This window comes from Propithecus coquereli, unplaced genomic scaffold (genome assembly GCF_000956105.1).
Source record: "Propithecus coquereli isolate 6110/MARCELLA unplaced genomic scaffold, Pcoq_1.0 Scaffold423, whole genome shotgun sequence".
Classification (NCBI taxonomy): Eukaryota; Metazoa; Chordata; class Mammalia; order Primates; family Indriidae; genus Propithecus; species Propithecus coquereli.
The window spans coordinates 3,565,125-3,589,773 of record NW_012149986.1 but is presented as its reverse complement, the minus strand read 5'-3'; the positions used below and the strand labels follow the sequence as shown (position 1 = coordinate 3,589,773).

The 24,649-nt window shown below is 47.3% G+C and overlaps 1 protein-coding gene across 1 annotated transcript in view; it reads left to right on the top strand.

Annotated features, from left to right (window-relative positions):
* ROR2 (receptor tyrosine kinase-like orphan receptor 2) overlaps positions 1 to 24,649 on the top strand; it is a 72,837-nt gene that overhangs the window by 2,150 nt on the left and 46,038 nt on the right. The window contains exon 2 of the mRNA XM_012653557.1: positions 16,812 to 16,889. Within this exon, the coding sequence (XP_012509011.1) occupies positions 16,812 to 16,889 (78 nt within the window). The remainder of the gene's footprint in view (positions 1 to 16,811; positions 16,890 to 24,649) is intronic.

Here is a 24,649-nt window from a genome sequence, read left to right as displayed (position 1 = left end):
TTTTTTCTGCCTTGTTCTCTTCTCCTACTGGACTCCCATTATGTATATATTGGGATTCTTGACAGTGTCCCACAGGTCTCTAAGGCTCTGTTCATTTTTCTTTATTCTTTTTCCTTCTCAGATTGGATATTCTGTATCGACCTGCCTTTCGGTTCACTGATTCATTCTTCTTCCAGCTCAAATCTGTTGTTGAGCCCGTGTGGTGAATTCCAGTTATGGCACTTTCAGGTGTAGAATTTCTGTTTGATTCTTTTAATCATGTTATTGCGATTGTCTATTTGGGGAGATAAGACGGTTCTAATTTTAAAAATTCTTCAGATATCCCTTTCTTTAATTCTTTAAACATATTTATAATACCTTCTTTAAAGTCTTTGTCTATTATGTGGCTGGTTAGCTCAGCTGGTTAGAGTGTGGTGCTAATAAAATCTGTCTATCAAGTTTAAAATCTTGGTCCCCTCAGGGACATTTTCAGTTGGCTGCTTTTTTTCCCTTCCTATGCATGTGGCATACTTTCCTGTTTCCTTGCCTGTTTTTTTTTTTTGTATGGAACGCTTCACGAATTTGCGTGTCATCCTTGCGCAGGGGCCATGCTAATCTTCTCTGTGTCGTTCCAATTTTAGTATATGTGCTGCCGAAGCGAGCACTCCTTGCATGTTTTGTAATTTATTTGTTAAAAACTGCACATTTTAGACAATGATATTATAACAATTTGGGTAGCAAATCCCTATACGTTTCAAAGTGTGTTGTTGCTGCTGTTTTTGTTTTTGCTTTTTTTCCATTTTGGTGGTTAGTGCTTTTCTTGTTGCTGTTAATTTGTTTAGCAGCTTTCCTTTACTAGTTTTGTGGTTTCTGTCTTTCCTGTAACACGTGACCACTGAGTTATCTTTTTTTTTAATTTTTTTTTTTTTTTTTTTTTTTTTTTTTTTTTTTTTTTTTTTTTTTGAGACAGAGTCTCGCTCTGTTGCCTGGGCTAGAGTGCTGTGGCGTCAGCCTAGCTCACAGCAACCTCAGACTCCTGGGCTCAAGGGATCCTTCTGCCTCAGCCCCCCAAGTACCTGAGACTACAGGCATGCGCCACCATGCCCGGCTAATTTTTTCTATATATTTTTAGTTGTCCAATTAATTTCTTTCTAATTTTAGTAGAGACGGGGTCTCGCTCTTGCTCAGGCTGGTTTCGAACTCCTGACCGCCCGCCCGCCTCGGCCTCCCAGAGAGCTAGGATTACAGGCGTGAGCCACCACGCCCGGCCTAAGTTCTTTTTAAGTCTGGATTTTTGGGGTCACATCTGAGTCCGTGTGATTGTATGGTGAGCTAGTCACTGGCCAGAAGATTTCCTCACATGCCTGTCCTGTGCGTCTCAGCCCTGTCGTGGAGGGTCTGTGGGAAACGGCGCGCTGCCCAACTTCAGGGAGCTCGCAGGACGGACTGAGCTTCCCTTCCCGGGTGCACCGTGCTCACGCTCAACCCAGTGAGGACAGACTGGTGCCTGCTCCTTCCCGGGTCTTTCCTGGGCATGCGCTTAGCCTAGCCACATGCGCACACAGACTCTTCCATCCCTAGAAATTTGTCAGCTTGTCAAGTTCCTAGGTCCTCTAATTCTTCAGGATTTCCTTTCAGATTCTGGGCCAGGCTCCTGTTTACTGCAAACGTAGTCACAGCATCAGGCAGCTGAGGAGTTGCCAGCAGGTTGTTACTGTTAGGGGAATGCCCCAGGGGTAGCCGCCACCTGCCACCTTCTCTGCCCCCTCTACCTCCAGCTTAGCTCTGCATCGCATCTAGAGATTTCCCCGAATGCTGCAAGTCCAGGCACGACTGTGTCGTGAGGATGGCATTTTTCACAGGGTTCCAGGGGCGCCAGATCTCATGGCCGTCTGCAAGGCTGGGGCCTTGGCTGCCTCGCCACTGCGCTGGGGAGGCCGGGCAGCGGGAGTAGCCCAGGCCACGCCGCATAGACCCACTGCCTTACCAAGGTTCACTGGGTTCTTTCGGATACTTTCTCACTTAATTCTGTGGCTCTGATTAATTCCCAGAGTTGTGAAATGATTGATTTTAGTTGTTTTGCCCACATTTTGTTGGTGTAAGGGGAGGCGCGTTCATCCCCACCCTCATTCCACCATCCTGGAAGTGGATTCTCCAGTATGTTGCCTTTCGAGCCTGGCTTCCTCCACTTGGCAGCATGTACTGGAGATGGGCCTGCGTGTGTGGGGGCATCAGTCGGCTCTTTTTATGGTTGAATAGTATATGAGAGTTTTTAGAGTTGTAGAGGTGTCTTTTTATTCATTTGGGGTTAAGATGTATATGTACATTTAAAAGGGGATGTTGTCAGAGAGATTGGGAACCTTGGGCCTGCCAGAGCTCCTGGGGAATTTGGGGAATTTCAGGTCCCATGGCAATGGGGCAGGTGAGTGCTCTTCGGGGGTAGGAGGAACGGGAGCCTGTGCTCTCTGGCAATCCTGGGGGCTGCAGGGGCGCAGGCACCCCTGCCCTGTGGCAGGCCCTAAGGGCTGTAGAGTTGTGACTTGTAGGCTGTGAACCATGACACTATCGTCCCCTCCCCCCCAGGAATAGGAGGTGGCACCACATAGACCAGATGGCTCTGGCACAGTAGGCACCACCCACACCTAGAGCAGGTATAAGTCCTGGCTCTAGCCTTCGAGCTGCACGAAATGCAGGGACTTCTCCTAGAAAATGATCGTGATGGTACCTGGTTACCACCAGTATTTATTTATTCCTCAGATGTTTACTGAGTGCCTAGTGTATTCTGGGCACAGTTCCAGGAACAGAAACACAGCCGTAACCCAGATTCTGCTATCATGGAGTTTAGTTCTTCTGACACAAGGACAGAACGAACAGGTGTGTACCCATTTATACACATGCACATGCACGCACGCACCCATAGTGCTCTGAAGAGAAATACAGCAAGGAAGAGAGTGGGGCTGAGGTGTCCAGGGAGGCCTGGCTTACAAGCTCGCACTGGAGCAGAGGCCTGGAAGGAGTGAGGGTCAGCTGCATGTGTGTCTGGAGAAGCATTTTCCAAGCAGAGGGAAGAATAAATGCAAACTCCAGAGGGGGAGGGGGCTGGGATTGGAGCCCAGCAAGTGAGGGCTGAGGAGTGGAGGCCCACCCAGGAGCCGCTGCTACTCTGCGTGCGCACACGTGTGTGCAGGTATGGAGGGGCCAGCGAAGGCCTCTGACTTCTTTCCACTCTGGGCAGGGGGGAAGGTGCAGGGGATTGTTAAGCACAGGAGCATCATTCATTCGCTCATTCACCCAGTGAACAACTGCAGGCTGTGCTCCAGGTGCGGGGAATTCAACAGTGAACACACAGAACCTCGTGCTCCCATGAAGGGAGACAGAAAAATAGACAGATAAATCAGTAGTCTCTGGGAAAGCATTGGGAGGAAGGTAACACAGAGAAGCAGTTTAGGGTGTTGGGTTAGGATGCGTGCCTGCGTGCAGAGGCAAGTGTTTGGTTATTTTGCATAGGGTCAGGGAGGGTCTAGCTCAAGGAAGTAGTGTTATACGAGACAGAGTTTTACAACATTTGGTAAACTTGTGTGTGAGTGTAATTTACTTATAGGAAACTGCATAAATTCCAAGTGTATGGCTTGATGAAGTTGAGCACAGTATGCACGCCCACCTCACTAGCAGCTGCGCCATGACCTCTCAGCCTTCCCGTGCTCCCACCCGGGCATGCCCCGGCGGTAGCCAGCCTTCTGGCCGCCATCCCCACAAGCACATCTGCCTGTCTTTGAACTTGGTGTAAGTGCAATTGCAGGCATGCTCTTTGTGTCTGGCTTCCTCCACCCCGCCTCACACTTTTGAGCTTCGCCCGCACTGTTGTAGGTGATGGCGTTTGAAGCCCTTAGAAATTTCCTTTAGCTGCTGCATGGAGTGCAGACGGGGGCCGAGGCAGGTTGGCCCGTCCATACGAGCAGAGAGCTGAGGGCAGCTGGGGCCAGCGCACTAGCTGGGAGTGGGTGATCAGAGACGGGATTTGAGAGGAGAGGAGTCAAAGGTAACTCCTTAGCCAGCAGCAGGGTGGAGCCAGCCGTGACAGAGCTGGGCAGCCCACAGGGTGCAGCTATGCAGACGGGGCCGAGAGGTTCCGCAGGGACACGTCGAGTGTGGGTGTGAATAGGCACTGGATTTCTGTGTCTGGCTTTCAGGTGTGAGGTGTGGCCGGGAAAGGTAATTTGGGAGTTGTAGGTATTTTGGTGTCTATGGGTCAGGGATGGAAAGAGAGGCAGAGTTTTCATTCAGAGGACAGGAGAGAAGGAGAGACTCGTAAGGGGCACCGAGGCAGGAGAAGACCCCTGTGTGGGCAGTCCAGTGAGGGGCTGTGCAGATGGGGTGTGTGACGCGGCTGGTGAGACAGCCTGTGGGAGGCCCTCCAGGCTGACATGCTGCGCCCCGAGGCGCGGAGTGGCCTTGGTGTAAATACCAGAAAAAGGAATGCTGGCTGGAGAGAGAAGAGCTGAAGGGCTCATTCTGGCACAAGACTGGGACCTGCGGAGGTGCTGGGACTGCAGCTGGAAGACCAGGAGGGTCAAGCTCAGAGGACAGCCTCATCGCAGCCACCGTCTACAGAGGGTTTGGGGACATCAAGTGGGGATGTCTTAAGTAGGAAGTGGCATCAGAAGGGAGGAGTTGGGGACGCTGGAGTCAGTGGCAGGTTGTCGACAGTTCGTTCTGCTGTGTGGGCAGTCTGATCCGTAGTGCTTCTGTGCTTAGTCCAAGAACCTGGCAATTCTTTCTCAGGGAGGCGTTGGCTGTCAGTCTGAGCCTGGCAGTCGGGTTAAATCATCTTCAAATCAGCATTAAGTTTTGAAGACAAATAATACTATCTGTTATGGGTTGAATTGTGTCCCAATAGGTATATTGGAATCCTGACCCCTGTATCTCAGAAGGTGACTTCATTTGGAGATAGGGCCTTTGCACAGGTAATCAAGTTAAAACAAGGTCCTTAGAGTGGACTGTAATCCAGTACAGCTGGTGTCCTTCAAGAAGGGGAAATTTGGTTACAGAGACGGACAGGCATAGAGGGAAGAGGACATGAAGACACGGGGAGGAAGCAGTCATCTACCAGCCAAGAAGAGAGGCCTGCAGCAGAGCTCCCTCACAGCCCGCGGAAGGAACCCACCCTGCCCACACCTTTGTCTGGACTTCAGCCTCCAGAACTGTGAGACAAAATACTTCTGTTGTTCAAGCTGCCCAGTCTGTGGCACTTCGTTATGGCAGCCCCAGGAAACGAATACAGGAGGCTCCTTAAAAAAAAATCACTGTTACCACCTTGGATTTTATCAGATGTTACCACTGTTTGCTTCCATGGACTCTGAAGTGATGGCTGCCAAAGAATCTTCTGCGTTTGAACCTCCTCGGGGATGAGAGCAACCTCTGTCCGCATAGACCAGGACATAGATTCCTAGTTGACAGAAACTGCTCCAGACCTTCAGAGCCCATTCCTGCTGGGTTTCATTTGCTCGGCCCTGAGATTTCTCTAGTCAATCCCAAAGGCCCTCACGAGGCCTGTGTTCCGGGAGGAGCACGTGCAACTAAAGCCTTAACTTAAGGCCTTAAATAAATAGAAGGAAACCTTCCTGCCAAAGGACAGTACAGTTTAATTCTCTTCTATTTAGGGTTTGTTTTTTGTCTGTTTTTTAATATCTACCTCCCACTAACCTTTAGTTAAAAACCTTCCAGAGATTCAGGGTGGAAAAACAGACCCTTTGTATGCATGGGAATAACTGACACTCAAAAGATGCTTCTGTGAAACCAAATGAAAAGATACAGTAAACTGAGCATTCTGTTTGCTCTTTTTGCTGGTTTTGGTGCAGAGACAAGCAGCCACTTTTGAGAAAGCAGGCCTCAGAGCTCACTGTCACAGCGAGGGGGTAGGATCTCACCTTCCCGGCTGCATCTGGTGGGGCTGGGGTGCCCTGGTCCCCCAGCCTTGCCAAGCCGACAGCTGCCAGGGGCTGTAGATATGAGGAAAGAGAGAAGGTCTGTGAAAGGCCCTGATTCAGCTGCCTGAGCGGCCTCTCTCCCCCTCCAGCCAAATATCCACTTGGCCCCTGACAGTGGGCTTTTGTTGAGGGTTCTGAAGGGTGTCAGAGGCAAAAGGTAGAAAAAGCTTTATGAAGGCAATATTAGAGGGAGTTGGATTGGTGCATTTGGGGGTTTAATATGTTTGCTGGAATCAAAGTGAAGGTTAAATCTATGAAATGGTTACTCCATTTTCAAGTTGTTGGATTTTACTTCATACTTCCAAAGCAGAGTTAACACTGCCCTTTAAGGAATATAGAACCAGAGGCTAATATTCATTCAACTCCAAGTTAGAATTAATGAGAATTAAAACAATTACAAACTGTTAACACTATTGCCAGTTAGGAACTGGAAGCTCACCTTGAATGCTGTGTGGGTTTCTAGCTACAATTTAAACGCAGGGTATAATGTTTTAATGAGAGCATTGCCCGAAACATTCTTGAAGCTCCTTACTATTGACATACTTTTCCTGATCCAGTTCCCAGACTAATGGACTCACCTTTTTAGCATTTTATACTCTGCTCCTTTCCACTTATTAGCTTTTTTGTCTTAACTATTACCTTTTCAGCATCAGGGATGTTTTTTATTTGACAGTTGCTTAGCTAAATAGTTGCTTCTATTCTTTCTTACATTTTGGAAATTATTCCTTTCATGAAGACATCCAAATCCAAGAATGCCTAGCTTTGGTGAATAAAATACCCTTACTAATTAAAAGGAGACTGCTCTGAAGTTATCTGGCTATTCTGAAGACTGCATCTAATTACATCACAATAAACATCCTGATTCAAATCAACAGGTAAAGAAATTAATAGAAGAAAAGTCTGAATATCTGGGTTCTCTCTTCTGATCCATTGGTCTATGTCTCTATTCTTGTGCCAGTATGATGCTGTTTTCATACCACAGCCTTGTAGTATGGCTTGCAGCCTGGTAAATTGATGCCTCCTGATTTGTTCTTTTTGCTTAAGATTGCCTTGGCTATACAGGGGCTTCTCTGGTTCCATACGAAGCATAGAATTATTTTTTCTATATCTGCAAAAAATGATGTTGATATTTTAATGGGATTGCATTGAATCTATAGATCACTTTGGATAGGATAGACATTTTTAACTATGTTGATTCTGCCAACCCATGAGCATGGTATGGTTTTCCACCTGTTTACGTCCTCAGCTATTTCCTTCCTCAGTGTTTCGTAGTTCTCCCTGTAGAGGTCTTTCACCTCCTTAGTTAAATATATTCCTAGGTATTTTATTTTCTTTGTTCCTATTGTAAAAGATATCTAGTCTTTGATTTGCTTTTCAGCTTGACTGTTGTTGGTATATATAAATGCTACTGATTTGTGTACATTGATTTTGTAACCTGAGACTTTGTTGAATTTGTTTATCAATTCCAGTAGTCTCATGGTAGAATCTTTGGGGTTTTCTAGATATAAGATCATATCGTCAGCAAAGGGTGATAGTTTGACCTCTTCTGCCCTCGTTTGGATGCCCTTGATTTCCTTCTCTTGCCAGATTGCTCTGACTAGGACTTCCAGCCCTATGTTGAATAGAAGTGATGACAGTGGGCAACCTTGTCTGGTTCCAGTTCTAAGTGGCAATGCTTTTAATTTTTCCCTTTTCAATGTGTTGGCTGTGGGTTTGTCATATATGGCTTTTATCATTTTGAGGTTAAGTCCCATCTATGCCTATTTTCTTAAGAATTCTTATCATAAAAGGGTGGTGAATTTTGTCAAATGCTTTTTGTGCATCTATTGAGAGAATTATACGGTCTTTGTTTTTACTTCTATTTATGTGGTGAATTACATTTATAGATTTGTATATGTTGAACCATCCTTGTATCTCTAGGATGAAGCTCACTTGGTCTTGATGGATTATTATTTTGATGTGCAACTGAATTCAGTTTGCTAGGATTTTATTGAGAATTTTTGCATCTATATTCATAAGGGATATTGGTCTGTGGTTTTCATTTTTTGGTGCGTCCCTTCCTGGTTTTGGTATCAGGGTTATGTTGGCTTCATAAAATGTGTTGTGGAGGATTCCTTCCTTCTTGATGTTATGGAATAATTTCTGCAGGATAGGTACAGGTCTTCTTTTTAGATCTGGTAAAATTCTGATGTGAAACCATCTGGTCCTAGACTTTTTTTTGTTGGAAGATTTTTTTATTGATGCTTCAATTTCGGTACTTGATATTGGTCTGTTCAGGAATTCTTTTTCTTCCTGATTGAGCCTAGAGAGGCTGTGTGTCTCTAAGAATTTGTCCATTTCCTCCATATATTCAAGTTTATGTGCATAGAGATTTTTATAGTATTCAAAGATGATATTGTGTATTTCTGTGATATTAGTTGTAATTTCTCCTTTTTCATTCCTAATTGAGCTTATTAGAGTCCTTTCTTTTCTGCTTCCAGTTAATCTAATGAGAGGCCTGTCAATTTTGTTTTATTTTTTCAAAGAACCTACTTTTTATTTCATTAATCTTCTGTATAGTTCTTTTGTTATCAGTTTCATTTATTAATAGTTTTGATTTGATCTTGGTTATTTCTTTTCTTCTGCTAGGTTTGGGATAGGTTTGTTCTTCCTTTTCCATACCTTGAGACGATTCATTAGATGATTTGTGATCTTTCTGTCTTTTGGATGTAGGCATTTATGGCTATGAGTTTTCCTCTATGGACTGCTTTAGGTATATCCCACAGATTTGTATAACTTATATTCCCATTATCATTTATTTCAAAGATCCTTTTATTTCCATCTTAATTTTCTCCTTGACCCAACTGTCTTTCAGAAGTACGTTGTTTAGTTTTCATGACTTTTTGTAGTGATGAGTGTTTCTATTGGAGTTGATTTCTAATTTTATTCTAATGTGGTCTGAGAAGATGCATGGTATAATTTCTATTTTTTAAAAATTGTTGAGACATGTTTTGTGGCCTAGGATGTGATCAGTCTTAGAGAATGTTCCGCGAGCTGATGAGAAGAACATATATTCAGTGCTTTTTGGGTAGAATGTTCTATAAACATCTGTTAGGCCCATTTGCTCTAGAATTCTGTTTAAGTCCATTGTTTATTTTCTGTTTGGAGGATCTGTCCTGTTCTGTCAGAGGGATGTTGAAGTCCACAGCTGTTATGTTGCTGCCTGATATTCTCATCTGATCTTTGACAAAGCAGACAAAAACATACACAGGGGCAGAAAGAAACCCTATTCAATAAATGGTGCTCGGAAATTTGGATAGCCCCATGTAGAAGACTGAAACAGGATCTGCATCTCTCACCATTCATAAAAGTCAACTCATCATAGATAACAGACTTAAACCTAAGGCATGAAACCATGAGAATTCTAGAAGAAAATGTTGGAAAAACTCTTATAGACATCATCCTAGGCAAAGAATTTATGAAGAAGACCCCAAAAGCAGTCACAGCAACAACAAAAATAAATAATGGGACCTGATCAAATTAAAAGTCTTCTACACAGCCAAGGAAACAATCATTAGAGTGAATAGACAACCTACAGAATGGGAGAAAATGTTTGCATGCTATACATCCGATAAAGGGCAGATAACTAGAATCCATAAAGAACTGAAGCAAATCAGCAAGAAAAAATCAAACGATCCCATAACAAAGTGGTCAAAAGACATGAACAGAAACTTTTCCAAAGAAGATAGACTAATGGCCAACAAACATGAAAAAATGCTCAACATCTATGATCATCAGGGAAATGCAAATCAAAACCACAATGAGGTATCACTGAACTCCATTGAGAATGGCTTTTTTCTTTTATTTCAGCATATTATGGGGGTACAGATGTGTGGGTTATGTATGTTGCCCTTGCCTCTCCACTCCCCCCCAAGTCCGAGTTTCAAGTGTGCCCATCCCTTGGATGGTGCGCATTGCACTCTTTGTGTATGCAAATACCCGTTCCCTCCTCCCCCCTCCCCCCTGCCCAACATCCAATAGATGTTATTCTTATATGTACACTTATGTGTTGATCAGTTAATACCAATTTGATGGTGAGTACATGTGGTGCTTGTTTTTCCGAGAATGGCTTTTATCAAAAAGTCCCAAAAAAGCAAATGCTGACGTGAGTGCGAAGAGATAGGAACACTCATACACTGTTGGTGGGACTGCAAACTAGTGCAACCCTGTGGAAAGTAATATGGAGACACCTCAAGGAGCTAAAAGTAGAACTACCGTTTGATCCAGCAATCCCATTACTGGGCATCTACCCAAAAGAACAGAAGACATTCTATAAAAAAGACATCTGCACTCGAATGTTTATAGCAGCACAATTCACAATTGCAAAGATATGGAAACAACTCATGTGCCCATCAATACATGAGTGGATTAACAAAATGTGGTATATGTATACCATGGAGTTCTACTCAGCCACAAAAAATAATGGTGATACAGCACCTCTTGTATTATCCTGTATAGAGCTGGAACCACTTCTACTAAGTGAAGTATCCCAAGAATGGAAAAACAAGCACCACATGTACTCACCATCAAATTGGTGCTAATTGATCAACACTTATGTGCACATATAGAAATAACATTCATCAGAAATCAAGCAGGTGGGAGTGGGGTGGAGGGGATGGGTAAATTCACACCTAACAAGTACAATGCATACTATCTGGGTGAAAGTGAAAACTGTTACAGAAAAGAAAAAAGAAAAGTCTGAATATTAATAACACAATATGTTCAAAAGAAACATAAAACCAGAATAGCACTGTGACTCACGCAAGGGTATAGGTTGAACTTCATTAAGAAATTCTTCCTTAAAAATGTCTTTGTTGTTAATGAGAGAGAAACTATTGTGATACTAAAGGAAGTGCCTGGGAATTAAAATAGACCCACTTGCTGTGTTGCGGGTTTATCTTATCTTATTGATGCCATAAGTCGAGATGTAACATCAGAGGTCCATGTTGAGAGAAAGTTTGCAGGAGAGTTGTGTTTGACTGTTGGACAATTTCTAATTATTCAGAATCTGTATGTCTAGCTATATTGCAGGCCAGAGTGTGAAACCCTGACAGCCAACAAACATCACCAGTTTCAACAGTGAATCCTTTCCCTTTGGTCATTCGGTAGATGCCAACTGGTTCATCCCCAAATACGTAAGACATCTTATAGTGCTCCTAAGAATATGCTGTAATTTCCTGTCTGAGAGCTGGTATCGCCATGCCAATGGCAATTAATGGAGGAGTCTGCTCAAACTCCTGACATTCTCCAAAGTGTCTCAGTTTCTCAGTATTCACTGGCACGCTGTAGGAATCATTGACTAATGTATGTTAAATGCCACAGATCTGTGTTATATTCTGTTCACATGGTTAGTGTTCATGCTTGGCTTTGGGGCCATTTCCAATGATCGCACGGTTAAGAATGTGAGATGTTGATAACGTTTCCTTTGGCTCCTTGAGCCTTGGTTTTAAAGTATTAAACAATGTGATAGGATGTGTAATTGTTTCTCAATAAACTTTTATCTTCAGAACAGTTTCAGATTTAGAGAAAAGTTGTGACAACAGGACATGGACTTCTCATACCTCCCACACCCGGTTTTCTCACGGGCGCAGTACGTTCGTCACAGAGTTGGCACATTATTCTTGACTGACGTCCACGCCACTCACATTGCCCTGGTTTTTACCTGACGTCCCTCTCCTGTTCGAGGACCCATCCAGGGTGCCACATCGCATTTAGCCCTTGCTTCCAGACTGCAGTGTGGATTTTTGACACAGATAAAACTGTACATTTAATGTGTCATTTCATTATAACCAGCACTTAAAATTTTCTTTTACATTAAATGTGTTCCTCTCTTTAAGCATGAAAAAGATGAACAAGGAGCTTATAAACCACCACTCCCCTACTGATCCTACCAAAGCGTTGGGCTTCCCGGTAGCTTTGCCTCCTCACTCTGTGTTTCTACAGGGGAAATTGTGCATGTCCAGTGGAGAAAAGTTAGGGCAGCTGTGCCTGTCACATGGATGACATTCTTGATGGACATATGGGGCACAATTACTAGCATTTTACCAAAATCAACTACATGCTGGTTGCCTAGAATAGTGTCCTCATTTTTAGGATAAAAATAATTAAGTCCTGAGGAGTCAGGACAGGCGAGTCTCCTCTCAGAATCTCTGTGGTGCAGAGGGCGGTGCGGCCTTTCTGTAGCCCCTCCAGCTATAACCCGCCAGCTCACAAGGACGTGGTCTGGGGTGCAAGGCTGCCCACACCAGCTGGACGCCAAACAGGCCTTCATGGGAAGAGTGACTCAGGACGGGCACCTAGGAGATGTTACTGGGTGCAGGGACCACGATCAGTCAGCAGCTGAACGGGCTGGCAGTAATTGCTGACACAGGTCGTGGCGTTACAAGGTGACACAAAGTTGTTTGTTCGGCCAGGAACCGTGGCTGCCCGTTGCTGCAGAAGCACATGCTCGCTAGAGTTCCTGGTGCAACATCCATTATGGTGGCCCCAAACTGGCAGTGATGAAATCCTTCCTCGATCCTCCCTGTCTGAGCCATTGTCCCCTGGGCTCTTCTGCTACAGCAGTGTGGACGTGTACAGGTCTCTCTGCCACGTGAACCTGTCTGCTCCTGAGCTATCCTGTCTCTGGAGGAACAATGCCAGTGGCTCTGGCATCTTTGGGGAGTTCTCTCCCTTTCGTCCCTCAGTCATCTCTGGGGTCTCTCGCATGTTCCCCCAATCCTGTCCTACTTGTGGTGCCAAAGCCTCCCCCAGTCTGGACAGAGTCTGACCAGTGCTAACCAAGCTATTCAGTGTCCTTGTTTGTTAATTACGTAGGACAGCAGACTCCTGCCTTCTTTTTCCATTTGCCTGTGACAGGGCAAAAATTTGTAAAAATCTAATTATAAAATTGATGGTTGTTTGAGAGGCTACATATTGTATGATTCCATTTACACAAAATGTCCAGAGTAGGTAAATCCATAGAGACAGAAAGCAGGTCCATGGTTGACTGGAGGAGGCAGGATGGGGCCGGGGGTGGGGCAGGGCGGGGGCGGTGACTGTTAATGGGAACAAGGTTTATTTTGGAGGGTGATGAAACGCTCTGGAATTTCACGGTGGTGATGGTTGCACAACCTTGACTATATACTAAAAACCACTAAATTTTACACTTTAAAATGGTGAATTTTATGGTGTGTGAATTATATCTCACACACCATTAAAAAAAATCGATGCTTATTCACTGGAGAAACATTTTAAAATGAAATAAAAGAAGAAATTTTAATTTCCTATAATTCCAGATAACTAATAGTAACATTTTGGGGGGTGTGTGTGGCAGTTTTTGTTGTTGTTTGTTCGTTTTATTTGGTGTGTGTGTTGAGGGGGTTGTTCTTAGTCCTTTTTATGGCCAGGAGAAACCCTCCTGGGAACTGCTGAAAACATGGGGGCCCTGTGCTCACTTGTCCCCCTCCCCCGAGTCCACATACTTCCTGTCACAGTCTGCCTACCGGTTTTAGGAGGCTGCAGCATCTCGAGTGAGCACAATTGTTCTGAGCCTAATTTTATATAGTGTAGAAGATGACATTTTTAAATTTCAAAATATAAATGGTGTCCGTATTTCTCAGTTAGCAAGCAATAACAGAGCCTACTTCTGTTGACACTTAAAAGTGTTGATTCTAAGGATCTCGGCAGTTGGACTTCCTGAACCTGTTAGCCGTATCTGACTTCAGAGGAAGTGGAACTCCCACGTGTGGAAACGCCTCTGCTTCTGGATCGGAAGCGGAGCGGGAGGAGCTCAGAATCTTTTCGGCGCGCGGTGGAAGTGGGCTAGTGGAGCTGATCTTTCTTCAGGGTGTATAGTTATTTGACTGCTTCACGCCATTTGTCAATTTCTGAGCAGTTAATGACTTTTATGTCCGTTTTCAATGTGCGTACATAGTGCAAGCGTGTTCGATGTCACGCGGCCTCTCTCCATTCAGACGGTGCCGAGTGACGGTGGCGTAACATGCCGATTCGAAGTGTCCAGTCCAAACTGAGGCCTTTAGCAAAAATCCATTGGCTGTCTGCGTAGCTTACGCTGGCCTGTGTCCTGTCAGTTGGTGCTTCTGTCAAGGTTTTAGGAAGGGACCACTGGCCCTCCCCCGGGTGCAGCTCCCACTGCCCCCCAGCGGTGTGTGTGGCTTGTGGGGAGATTCAGAGAATGGACGCGACTCCTGAGCGGTCTGTCACGGTCCCCTCATGAAAGACGGCACGAAGGAGCACGGCATGCGAGGGCATGTTAGGACCAGAAGAGAAAAGCCACAGTGTCCGCTCGTGTCCTTTCCATTTGTGAGACAGGGACCTGGCTGCTGCCAGTGGGTCCAGGGGCAGGGAGAGGGGTGAGTTGCTTAAGAAAGTTTCCAATTCTGAATTTATTACCTGATTACCAGGGGCCCTCAATCTGGAGGGCAGCACACTGAATCTGGTTACGGAAGTGTTTTATTTTGCCAGCTAGTGCTTTAATTTCTTTCTCTGTCTCTCGCTTTCTCCTTTTCCCTCTCCCTCCCTCCCTGGTTGAAGCCCAAGGCTTCATTCACTTGTTTCCTTCACCTATTGATGCTGCAAAGCATTTGTATTTGCTGTTCTTGAGATACGTTTAAGAATTGCTCTTACTGTTATATCAAACCTGATACTATGAAAGCCTTCTCGAAGCTGCTGTAATGTCTTATCCCTCTGTATTTTCCATAAACAGTGGGCAGTATTTTTTTTTCATAATGATTTATATTTACTTAGTTTGTTTTGGCCTTTGACTCTCTGGGTGATCATTTATTTATTGAATTTTTTTGTGTTCCCAACATACTCATTGCAAAATTAATATTTTCAGGACCTACTGTTTGTATCACAAATGCTATCACAAAAATAAGGTACATTAGTACTGTAGTTTGAAAGTTCCCACATAAGGAATATTAAACAAAGCGGTGGGTTTATTCATCATGCTTGGTCTTTCCAACTGGACCCTTAGCAGCTCATGGCAAAGAGCACTTTGTCATAATAATATCTTTTTTTTTTTTTTATTCCAGGGTATTGTGAGGGTACAAACATTATGATTACACTTTATGTCTTTGCCTCACCCACGTGTGGGTTAAAGGCATGCCCTCCCCCCACCCCCCCGCTACAGTGCTCCCCGTGTCCTTTAGTTGCGGATTTACCCCCCCATCCCCTTAATCCCTAGAGAGTATTACTGCCATGTGATCACCCTAGTGTTGATCAGTTAGTACCAATTTGATGGCGAGTACAAGTGGAGCCCATTCTTCCGCTCTTGTGGTCCCTCACTTTGGATAATGGGTTTAAGTTTAATCCAGGAAAGTATAAGAGGTTCTAGATCACTGTCGTTACTTACGATTGAGTAATATTCCATTGTAAACATATACCAAATTTTACTAATCCACTCATGGATTGACGGGCACTTGGGTTGTTTCCACATCCTTGCAATAGTGAATTGTGCTGCCATAAACATTCGGGTGCAGATGTCTTTATCGTAGAATGTTTTGTGCTCTTTTGGGTAGATGCCTAATAGTGCTATTGCTGGATTGAATGGTATTTCTATTTTTAGCTCTCTGAGGTATCTTCAAATTCTTTTCCACAGAGGTTGCACTAATTTGCAGTCCCACCAGCAGTGTAAGAGTGCTCCTGTCTCTCCGCATCCTTGCCAGCATTTGATGTTTTGGGATCTTTTGATAGAGGCCAGCCTCACTGGGGTTAGGTGATATCTCATTGTGGTTTTGATTTGCATTTCTCTAATGATTAGAGATGTTGAGCATTTTTTATATGTTTGCTGGCCATTATTCTGTCTTCTTTTGAAAAGTTTCTGTTCATTTCCTTTGCCCATTTGTTGATGGGGTTGTTTGATTTTTTCTTGTTGATTTTTTTTGAGTTCTAGATAGATTCTGGTTATCAGCCCTTTATCAGATGTGTAGAGAGCAAATATTTTTTCCCATTCTGTGGGCTGTCTATTCACTCTAATGATAGTTGCCCTGGCAGTGCAGAAGCTTTTTAATTTGATTAGATCCCACTTACTTATTTTTGTTGCTGCGGCAATTGCTTTGGGGTTCTTCTTCAAGAATTCCTTGCCTAGGCCGATGTCTGAAAGGGTCTTCCCAACATCTTCATTTAGAATTCTTGGCAGGGGAGGAAGGGGCCTTAGGTTTATGTCTGTTATCCATCTTGAATTGATTTTTGTGAGAGATGAGAGGTGGGGGTCCAGTTTCAGTCTTCTGCATGTAGCTATCCAGTTTTCCCAGCACCATTTATTGAAAAGAGATTCTTTTCCCCAGTGTATGTTTTTGTCAGCTTTGTCAAAGATTAGATTACCATATGCGGATGGTTTCATCTCTGGATTCTCAATCCTGTTCCAGAGGTCAATGTCTCTGTTCTTGTGCCAGTACCAAGCTGTTTTAGTTACTATAGCCTGGTAGCACAGCTTAAAGTCTGGTAGACTGATACCTCCCAGTTTGTTCTTTTTACTTAAGATTGCTTTGGCTATATGAGGTCTTTTCTGGTTCCATACAAAGCGTAGAATTATTTTTTCCAGATCTGTAAAGAATCATAATGGGATTTTGATAGGGATTGCATTAATTCTGTAGATCACTTTAGGTAGTATGGACATTTTAACGATATTGATTCTACCAATCCATGAGCAAGGTAGGTTTTTCCATCTGTTTACATCTTCTACAATTTCTTTTTTTAAACAGTGGACAGTTTTGCCAGAATATCATTCTTTGCATAAAAAGCAAATTAAAGGCTCCTGAAGTGCAAACCTGTTTAATGTGTGTCCTGTTTTTTTTTCCCCAGGTGAAGTAGAGATTCCAGATCTGAATGACCCTTTGGGACAACTTGATGGACAGGACAGCCCGATTCCAACTCTGAAAGGTAAGCTGGGACACAGGTGCTCTCAGTGTTTTCAGAATGTCACGTGGAGGGCTTCCTGTTGAGCTGTCCTTTCTACGCAGGGTTGGGCCTGCCTGAGTTAATGGGGCGGGGGTGGGTGGGCTGGGGCGTCGCCCAGCCCCGTGCTGCCCCCTCGTGGTGGGCGTGCGGGACTGCCGCCTTGATTTCTATGTTTCCTGACTCCAGACGGCTGGCTGGGCTGCAGGTAGGGGGGGCGGGTGGTCAGAGGGCAGCATGGCAGGGGAAGAAGGGGCTGTGGGGTGCTCAGGGGGCCCAAGGGGAGCCTTAGGAGCTGGACTGTTCTTGGTCACTAAGCAGCCTGCTGGCAAGCGACTGCCTTCTAGGTTTATGGTTCTGAATGTGACTCTCCAGAGGCGTCTCGGTGGGCAGGTGGCCCTCGTCCTCATTGCCACCCCTGGGGGCGGTTCTCTCTGCCTTGTCACTTCAGCCTTTCCCTGAGGTTTGCTGTCAGCGCCATGCTCACTTGGCACACTTGGTGGGCATCCTAGATTTGTAGCGTGCATAGAACAAATTTCCCTCAGCTACAGACCCATTATTTGAGGCAGTGATGCCTTTTCTAATTCATGCACTGCCACCTTATATTCATAGATTATCTCAGCTCGGCTGCCAAAACAAAATACCACAGAGGAGGTGGCTGAAACAACAAACATTTCTTTTTTCACTTCTGGAGGCTGGAAGTCTGAGATCCAGGTGCCAGCAGGGTTGGGTCCTGGTGAGGGCTCCCTTCCCGGCTTGCGGGCAGCCACCTTCCCACTGTGTCCCCACGTGATGAGGAGAGAGAATTCTGGTTTCTTCTTTTATGAGGACATTAATCCCATCATGAGGCCTCACCCTCATGACCTCTTCTAGTCCTAATCACCTTCCAAAGGCCCCACCTGCAAATAGCATCACACTGGGGGTTAGGGCTTCAGTATATGGATTTGGGGGGAACACACTCAGTCCATAACAATCAGCTGTCAGACGGACACTGGATTTCTGTTCCATCTTTAGAACAGCTCTGAGAGCCACAATAGTTTCCAACCAAGCCTGCCGCCACCACCCCATCCCAGCACGCTGAGGAGCCCCTAGGTGTTGCTGCCTGGTGTTTGGAGCATTCTTTGAGAGGACTTTGCCTTTCACAGGATGTTAAATATAGTAAACGCATGTGACTGTCCTACAGCCCTTGTGCAGTGACCCTGGTCCTCCTGGCAGACTCCAGCTGTGTGTGAGGGGGGTATTTTACCAGGAGAGGGATGCCCTGCCTGGCCCCGTGGGAGTCCGCTGTCCTCCAGGTGAGACTCAGCTGGTGTTCATCCCACCCGAAGGCAAAAAGGCCTGCGCTCTGTGAGCTTTTTCAGTGCTCTGAGCCTTGGAACTCCTTTTCCTTGGGAGGAAAGACAGGTTTGTTTGTTTGTTTGTTTGTGTTTTGTTTTGAGACAGTCTTGCTCTGTCACCCTGGCTGGAGTGCAGTGGTGTCAGCCTAGCTCACAACAACCTCAAATTCCTGGGCTCAAGCGATCTTCCTGCCTCAGCCTCCTGAGTAGCTGGGACTACAGGCGGGTGCCACAACACCTGGCTCATTTTTCTGTTTTTTGTAGAGATGGGGACTCACTCTTGCTCTTGCTCAGGCTGGTCTCAAACTCCTGACCTCAAGTGATCCTCCTGCCTTGGCCTCCCAGAGTGCTAGGAATACAGGCGTGAGCCACTGCACCCAGCCAGAAAGATAGTTTTTGACAGTTAGATTCTCCTTTCTCCAAAGCCTGCCTTAACCCCCAGTGCAGATGGTCCACAGACACTTACTGATCACCCCGTCGCCAGCTCTGCATGCAATCCTGGGACACGGTGGTGGGTGGAGAGTGTGCTCCCTGCCTCTCCGGTTGTGGGGTTGGGAGAGTCAGCATCCTGAAGGAACTGTCACGGCATTGCAACATTTTGAGGTGTGGTGAGTAGCGCAAAGGAAGAGAGCGGGTTTCAGCGGCCGGCTAGCAGAGAAGGGGGCGTGTTGAAGCGGGGCAGATGGCCCTGCCGCTATCTGAAGAGTGAGGCGGGGTGCAGGGATGGGAGGGAAGCATGTGCAGACCCTGGGACCCGCCCCTAGAGGCGCTGTAGCGGGGCGGCCTGGCCGTGGGGGCAGCAGAGTCAGAGTCTGAGTCAGCGTCTCAGTACAGCAGCCACACCTGACTCTGGAAATTTAAGTCAATTTAGAATAAACACAATGAAGGACTCAGCTCCTCAGTGGTACTAGCTTCATTTCAGTGTGGGGAGAGGCTCCCCGAATAGACAGTATAGGTCTAGAAGGTTCCAGCTCCACAGGAAGCTCAGGCGGGCGGCCCTGGGCTACATCATGCACAGCTCTATGGGTCCCAGGAAAAATGCGTATTTTATTGTAAGTCGTTGGGGGCGTCTGGCTGGGGAGGTGGTGCCGTGTGACTCCCCCTGTGAGAGGCTGGCTGGGCAGCTGTGGAGGAGGATTCTGGGAGAGGGGGGAGCCAGATGGGGAGAAGCAGACAGACCACAGCAATGGTGCAGCACCCGACCCGCAGTCATTCCGTAGACTAATACTTCCTTGGAAAAATGTGTTGTAACCCTGTGTTTCAGATGTGCTGCAAACCTCTCCCCCCAGGCCGGGGTGGGGGCTGGCGGGGGCTCTGCAGAGGCTCCTGCAGCAGGGACCACAGGCAGCTGGGGGACAGGGTGGGAGATGTTCTTCACATGGAGCCTCATAGAAAGCACCCAGAAACAGCTGCAGGATTCACGATGCACTTAGGAAAATGCATTTGCTTATGGACGTAAAGAAATGACCATCTACTAAAATTTAACAGAAATTTTTATTTCCAGCCAGCCACAAGTTCCCAACATTTATAAGTCAAAGTCAGTGCGTTAAGGTGGGATTCTTTTACTTCCACTTTTGGTATTCGAGCAACTTCTCAAGCTTAGTATAGGATGCTTTCTAACATGTGTTTTGTTTATCTGGGATTTGATTGCCTCCTGACTTTTTTGTTTTTGTTAACCCACAAGTGATTGGGTTACAAACCATGTGTGTTCCGTATGTTTCCAATGCCAAAAGAAGTTGTAATCAGAGTTTGGAAGTTTGCCTTGGGTCTCTCCAAGGCATAAAAACTCTAGGTAACCGGTCAAGTGGCTGTGTGTGTGTGTGTGTGTGTGTGTGTGTGTGTGTGTGCATGCGCGTGCGCGCAGGCACATGTGCACAACTACAAAAGGGAAGTGCAGAAAGGAAGCAAAGAGCCACAGAACGCGGGGGCATATGGTGTGGCGTAGCGCAGCGGTTCCGCACTCGGCTTGCAAGCAGACAGGGCTGGCTGGGTGGTGGCTCCGCCTGCCCCCGGGGCCTGGGCCTTGGGTGTGGTACTGCTCTGCCCAGTCTCCAGATGGGAGCACCCCCAGCTGTAGGAGGGATGAAAGGGCTTGCTTAGCTCACTGCAGGCACCCAGAAGCAGTAGCTGATGCTGTTGCCATCTGTTAACAACACAGTCATGACTTGGTGGATCCATCAGCACCCTAGGGGGATGGGATCCATAGTAAACCCCCCACCCCCGCCCCCAAGGAGTCTCAGGGTGGCCTTAGGCCCCATCTTTCCCTTGCCACCTAATTCTCTGGTTCTGTAGTGTGACTGTGCTCTCCTTGAGTTATGGCTCATGCACAAAGGGGCCTTACTCCACCCTTCCTCTCTACTCCCATCAGTGAGCGAAGGAGTTGGCCTGGCAGTGCCATTCATCATTCCTGCACTTTTGTGCTCAAAGAGCTCCTGAAAGTGTCTCTGCCTGGTCACATTTGGCTTAAATTCGATATACAAAGTAATACTAGCTGACTGTACTATATCGGCTATTTCTTCAGTCCAGCCGCCATTGATGATGCACACGCGTCTGCAGACGCACTGGCAGGGGACCCTGCCGAGGGCCAGTCCTTCAGTGGTGTGGCAGCTTCACTTTGGCCTCGGCGAAACAGGTTCTGAGAATCAGCTGCAAGGTGTCTTTGGTTAGATGCACTGTGCCAGAATTTAGCACGTGGCTTATATTTGGTAGTTGGTATTGAGAGAGAGACAGAGACAGAGAGATCCAAGAGCAAAAAGCCCACGTGTGGAAGAGAAAATGAACACTATGGATGTCGTGATTTTCAGATGAAAAGTTTTCCTCCGATTTTCACACACCAAAGCACTGTCAGTTAGGAGTAAAGGCAACTTTTCGACTTGGTTATAGCAGCAAGTTACCGTGCGCATGGATGTTTGTGTTCCTTGTTACATTAGACACGCAGTATGCATACATACTTACACACACACGTACATATATTTAATAATTGCTGCTGTCGTATTACTTATGAAAGCCTACATCTGACCTAGAAACCATTGCTTTTGTCCGAAGCCTGTGTTTTAAATGCATGTGTAATACAGCTTGTGCTTTGTAAAAGCAGTACTTTGGGATGCTTGTGGGAAGTGGATAATTTCTGAAAGCCAGGGTGGGGTGGGATGGGCTTGCCTGGCTGCTGGCCTCCTGTGTTCTGGCTCGGCCGGAGCAGACCTGGTGAGCCGTGTGTGTCTCATCTTAGGAGAAGAGCTGCCCGTCGTCCAGGCTGCCGCCAGAGTGAAATTCCTCCCTCTGCCCACGGGGGAAATGTGGCAGTTGTAGGCGCTCTCACGTGGGCTCTAAATAGCAGGGTGGCGAAACCAGGGCCTGCTTTACTAGGCTGTCCCCTGCTGTTTGTGCCATGCCTGGCTGCGGTGCTGAACCAGCATTTCCTTGGAAAGAGAAAACGGAGCCGTCAGCAGAGTTCACGGTGCTGACATGGAGACCATGCCTGTTGCTCTCTGTTTACAAAGCGTCGGTTTCCCAACTCACATAGGTCTTAGGGGTTGATTAGCAAATATGCTGCGTGTGTTTCTGGTTTATTCTGGAACTCTTGGTGTGAGTGTGTGTGAGTGCATGTGTGTGTGCTGGTTTCTTAGGTTTAACATAGAGTCAGGGTCTTCAAGCCTAGTCAGATAGAAAATGAAAATAGGATCTTAGTTGCAAACAAAGGACTGAATTCTGTGAAGGAGAACTTGAGCTCGGCATCAGGGTGCGCAGCGCGAATCTCCTGCTGAGTCTCTCCTGGCCAGGCATGGAGACTTTTTCAAGGTCCAGCCTCTTAACCTACAAGAGGGGAAGGCTGAACACCAGTTCTGATTATGCAAGGGGGTGGCAGTGTGTGGCAGATGCTCACCCACACTGGGCTCCAGGAGGCATTGTTGTCCCTGTGCTTGGTGTCGCCGTTGAAGGGAAGAGGCTCCCTAGAGCAGGATGTGTTCCAAGTGCTCAGACCAGAGCGTAAGAGGCGTCCTGCCAGTATGCAGTGAGTCTGCGGTGGGCCCCATGCTGCTACCAGCAGGCAGCCCAGGGTGGAGAACGCTGAGGAGTACCTCCCTCCTGCCAGGTAGATGTAACCTGTCCCCAGAGTCCTTTTCATTTTGTCAACATAAAGAATAAACGCAGGTGGGGCTGAGGTCTACCCAATACCCACAAGGGGGACTTGAGAAGGGGAACATGGTACGGTCAGGGCCACCACTCAGGCACACCCTACAGTGCACTGTTCCGTTACTCCTTAGTAATCTCTCCGCAGAGGGAGAACAGGCAGAGTCTAGACACGTAGCGAAATTAAGAAAAATGATGTGAAGATCACACTGCTGCAGAAATGCATGAGGAATTGGGGGTGGCCCTTGAACTAAGCCTTCGTTTATTCAGCAAGTGTTTATTGAAGCCCACCCACTGCATGCCGGGCCCTTGGAGTCCCGGGAAACATCTCAGTATGGAGCGGTACAATCTTTGCCTCTCTTGGGCTGACCAAGTGTCCCCCCGAAGTCAGCAGAGGCAAGTGAGTGAACAGCATGACAACCTCAAATTGCAAAGGTTCTGGAGCGAGGTGGAGCCAGGACGGAGGTGAGCAGTGGTGGCCGTGGCAGGTGGAGTGGTCTGGGAGGTCGAGCCCCAGCAGTGTGAGAACACAGGGGCACCTCTGGCAAAGGCCCCATGGCTCAGACTGCTCCAGGCAGCAGGAGACATGGCAGAGGAAGGCCAGGCGGGACAGAGGCCACCCGAGGGCATCCCACTTAGAGCACCTGCTCATCACGTGCAGGAGCAGTGAGCCTGTGACACCCACCCCTCGGGTTTTAGACTGGCAGCTTCGTCTGTTGTATAGCTGAAGGCAGGAATGGGGGTCAGTGCCCCACATGCTCTGTGTGCTGGGGACCCTCCAGGGCAGCTCTGAAGGTGCTGACCTTCTGAAGGGCGTGGGGAGGCAAAAGACCAGGTGGTCACAGAGGATGCAGGATGGGCTCCAAGTTCACCTTGGGGCATCTCAGCCCGAGGGGCGTTGTCCAGGCTGGCCTTGGCCAGGCCTTTTCGAGGTGGTCTCTGAGATGGAGCTGTCAGAACTTTGTGGTGGTGCCCTGCTCCCAGAGGTGCAGCGAAACATCCCCTCTGGTGCGTGGGTAGACACAACGGAGAGCCCCAGTCTGTGAAGCCAGCACCTTCAAGCAGAGAGGCTGACTTGGAGTCTCTCCTCAGCCCAAAGCCTGTGGTGCCAGCAGGTCCAGGGCAGCCTCTCAGGACCCTCAGCTCATTTTTAGAAGCAATGAGAACACCAGGAGCGTGGTGGGATCTACAGGCCCCAGGGCTCCGAGCTCATTTCCCAGGGCATCGTGGGCTGGGTCAGTGTCCACATCCACACCCACGCCCACCCTTGTCTGGGGATTGCCAGGGGTACATTTTGTATCTGGGCAAAGAGCAGAAGTCCTTGGGTAATGAAGGGAGGGTGTGGCCTTCTAGTCCAGCGTGCTCAGCTGGCCCAGCACGAGGACCAGATGGAAGGGAGGCCTCCCCACTGGGTCACTCTCAAGGCCCAGGTCAGCAGCGTGTAGCCCCAGCCAGGTGTCTGCCCCTGGGATGCCCACATCAGACCTTTCCCCAAAACGTTTCCCAGCATCCTTTGAGCAGAACCGACATAGGGTTTCCGGGTTCTGAGCCTTGCACCACTCTTGAGGGTGAAGGCCAGGCACGGAGCACCCGCGGTCCACACGGGGATGCTCTATCCTGCTGCCGCGGCCTATGGATCTGCGGCGCCCAGCGGACTGTCTGGGTCTAGACACACTGAACGGTGTTGGGGGAAAACTCCAACCCACAAACAGGAGACCTCAAAGGATGCACAGTTGGTTGTTCAGGGCAGAGTTTGGGCTGGGCATCTGAGACTGCCTTGAGGCACGCAGGGACCCATAGTGGCTTCCTGCCATCAGTGCGCTGGTTTCTGTCTCTGCATCTTCTCTTCTGTTCCTCCTTCTTCCCTAGAGTCCTCTGTCAGCCCCTCTTTCTCCCAGGGGTAGCGTCTGACAGCCTGTGCTTCAGCGGGGTGGGATCCCTACAGCGGCCCGCCAATGCCCTCTCGTCTCGGTGGCCATTGCTGTTCCTACTGCAGGTGACAGAAAGCAGTAATTCTCCCTTAGCTCACTGGCTCTGAGTCCGTACTGCAGTGGGCTGTGCACATCTGTCTGTCTCTGTGTCCGTTCCGGGGGTTGGTGCATGTGTATGCACACGCCATGTCCTATCCCCTCACGCAGGTGTGGGTATCACCCTGTGTGTAAGTCTTAATTTGTCAGGCTATCTGCTTCCTTCTACAACCTTCTTCCTTTCTTCTTCAATCCCTCTAACCCTCAAACCCTGCAGCAGTTTTCCCTAGGGCTGCCATGGCAAAGTCTG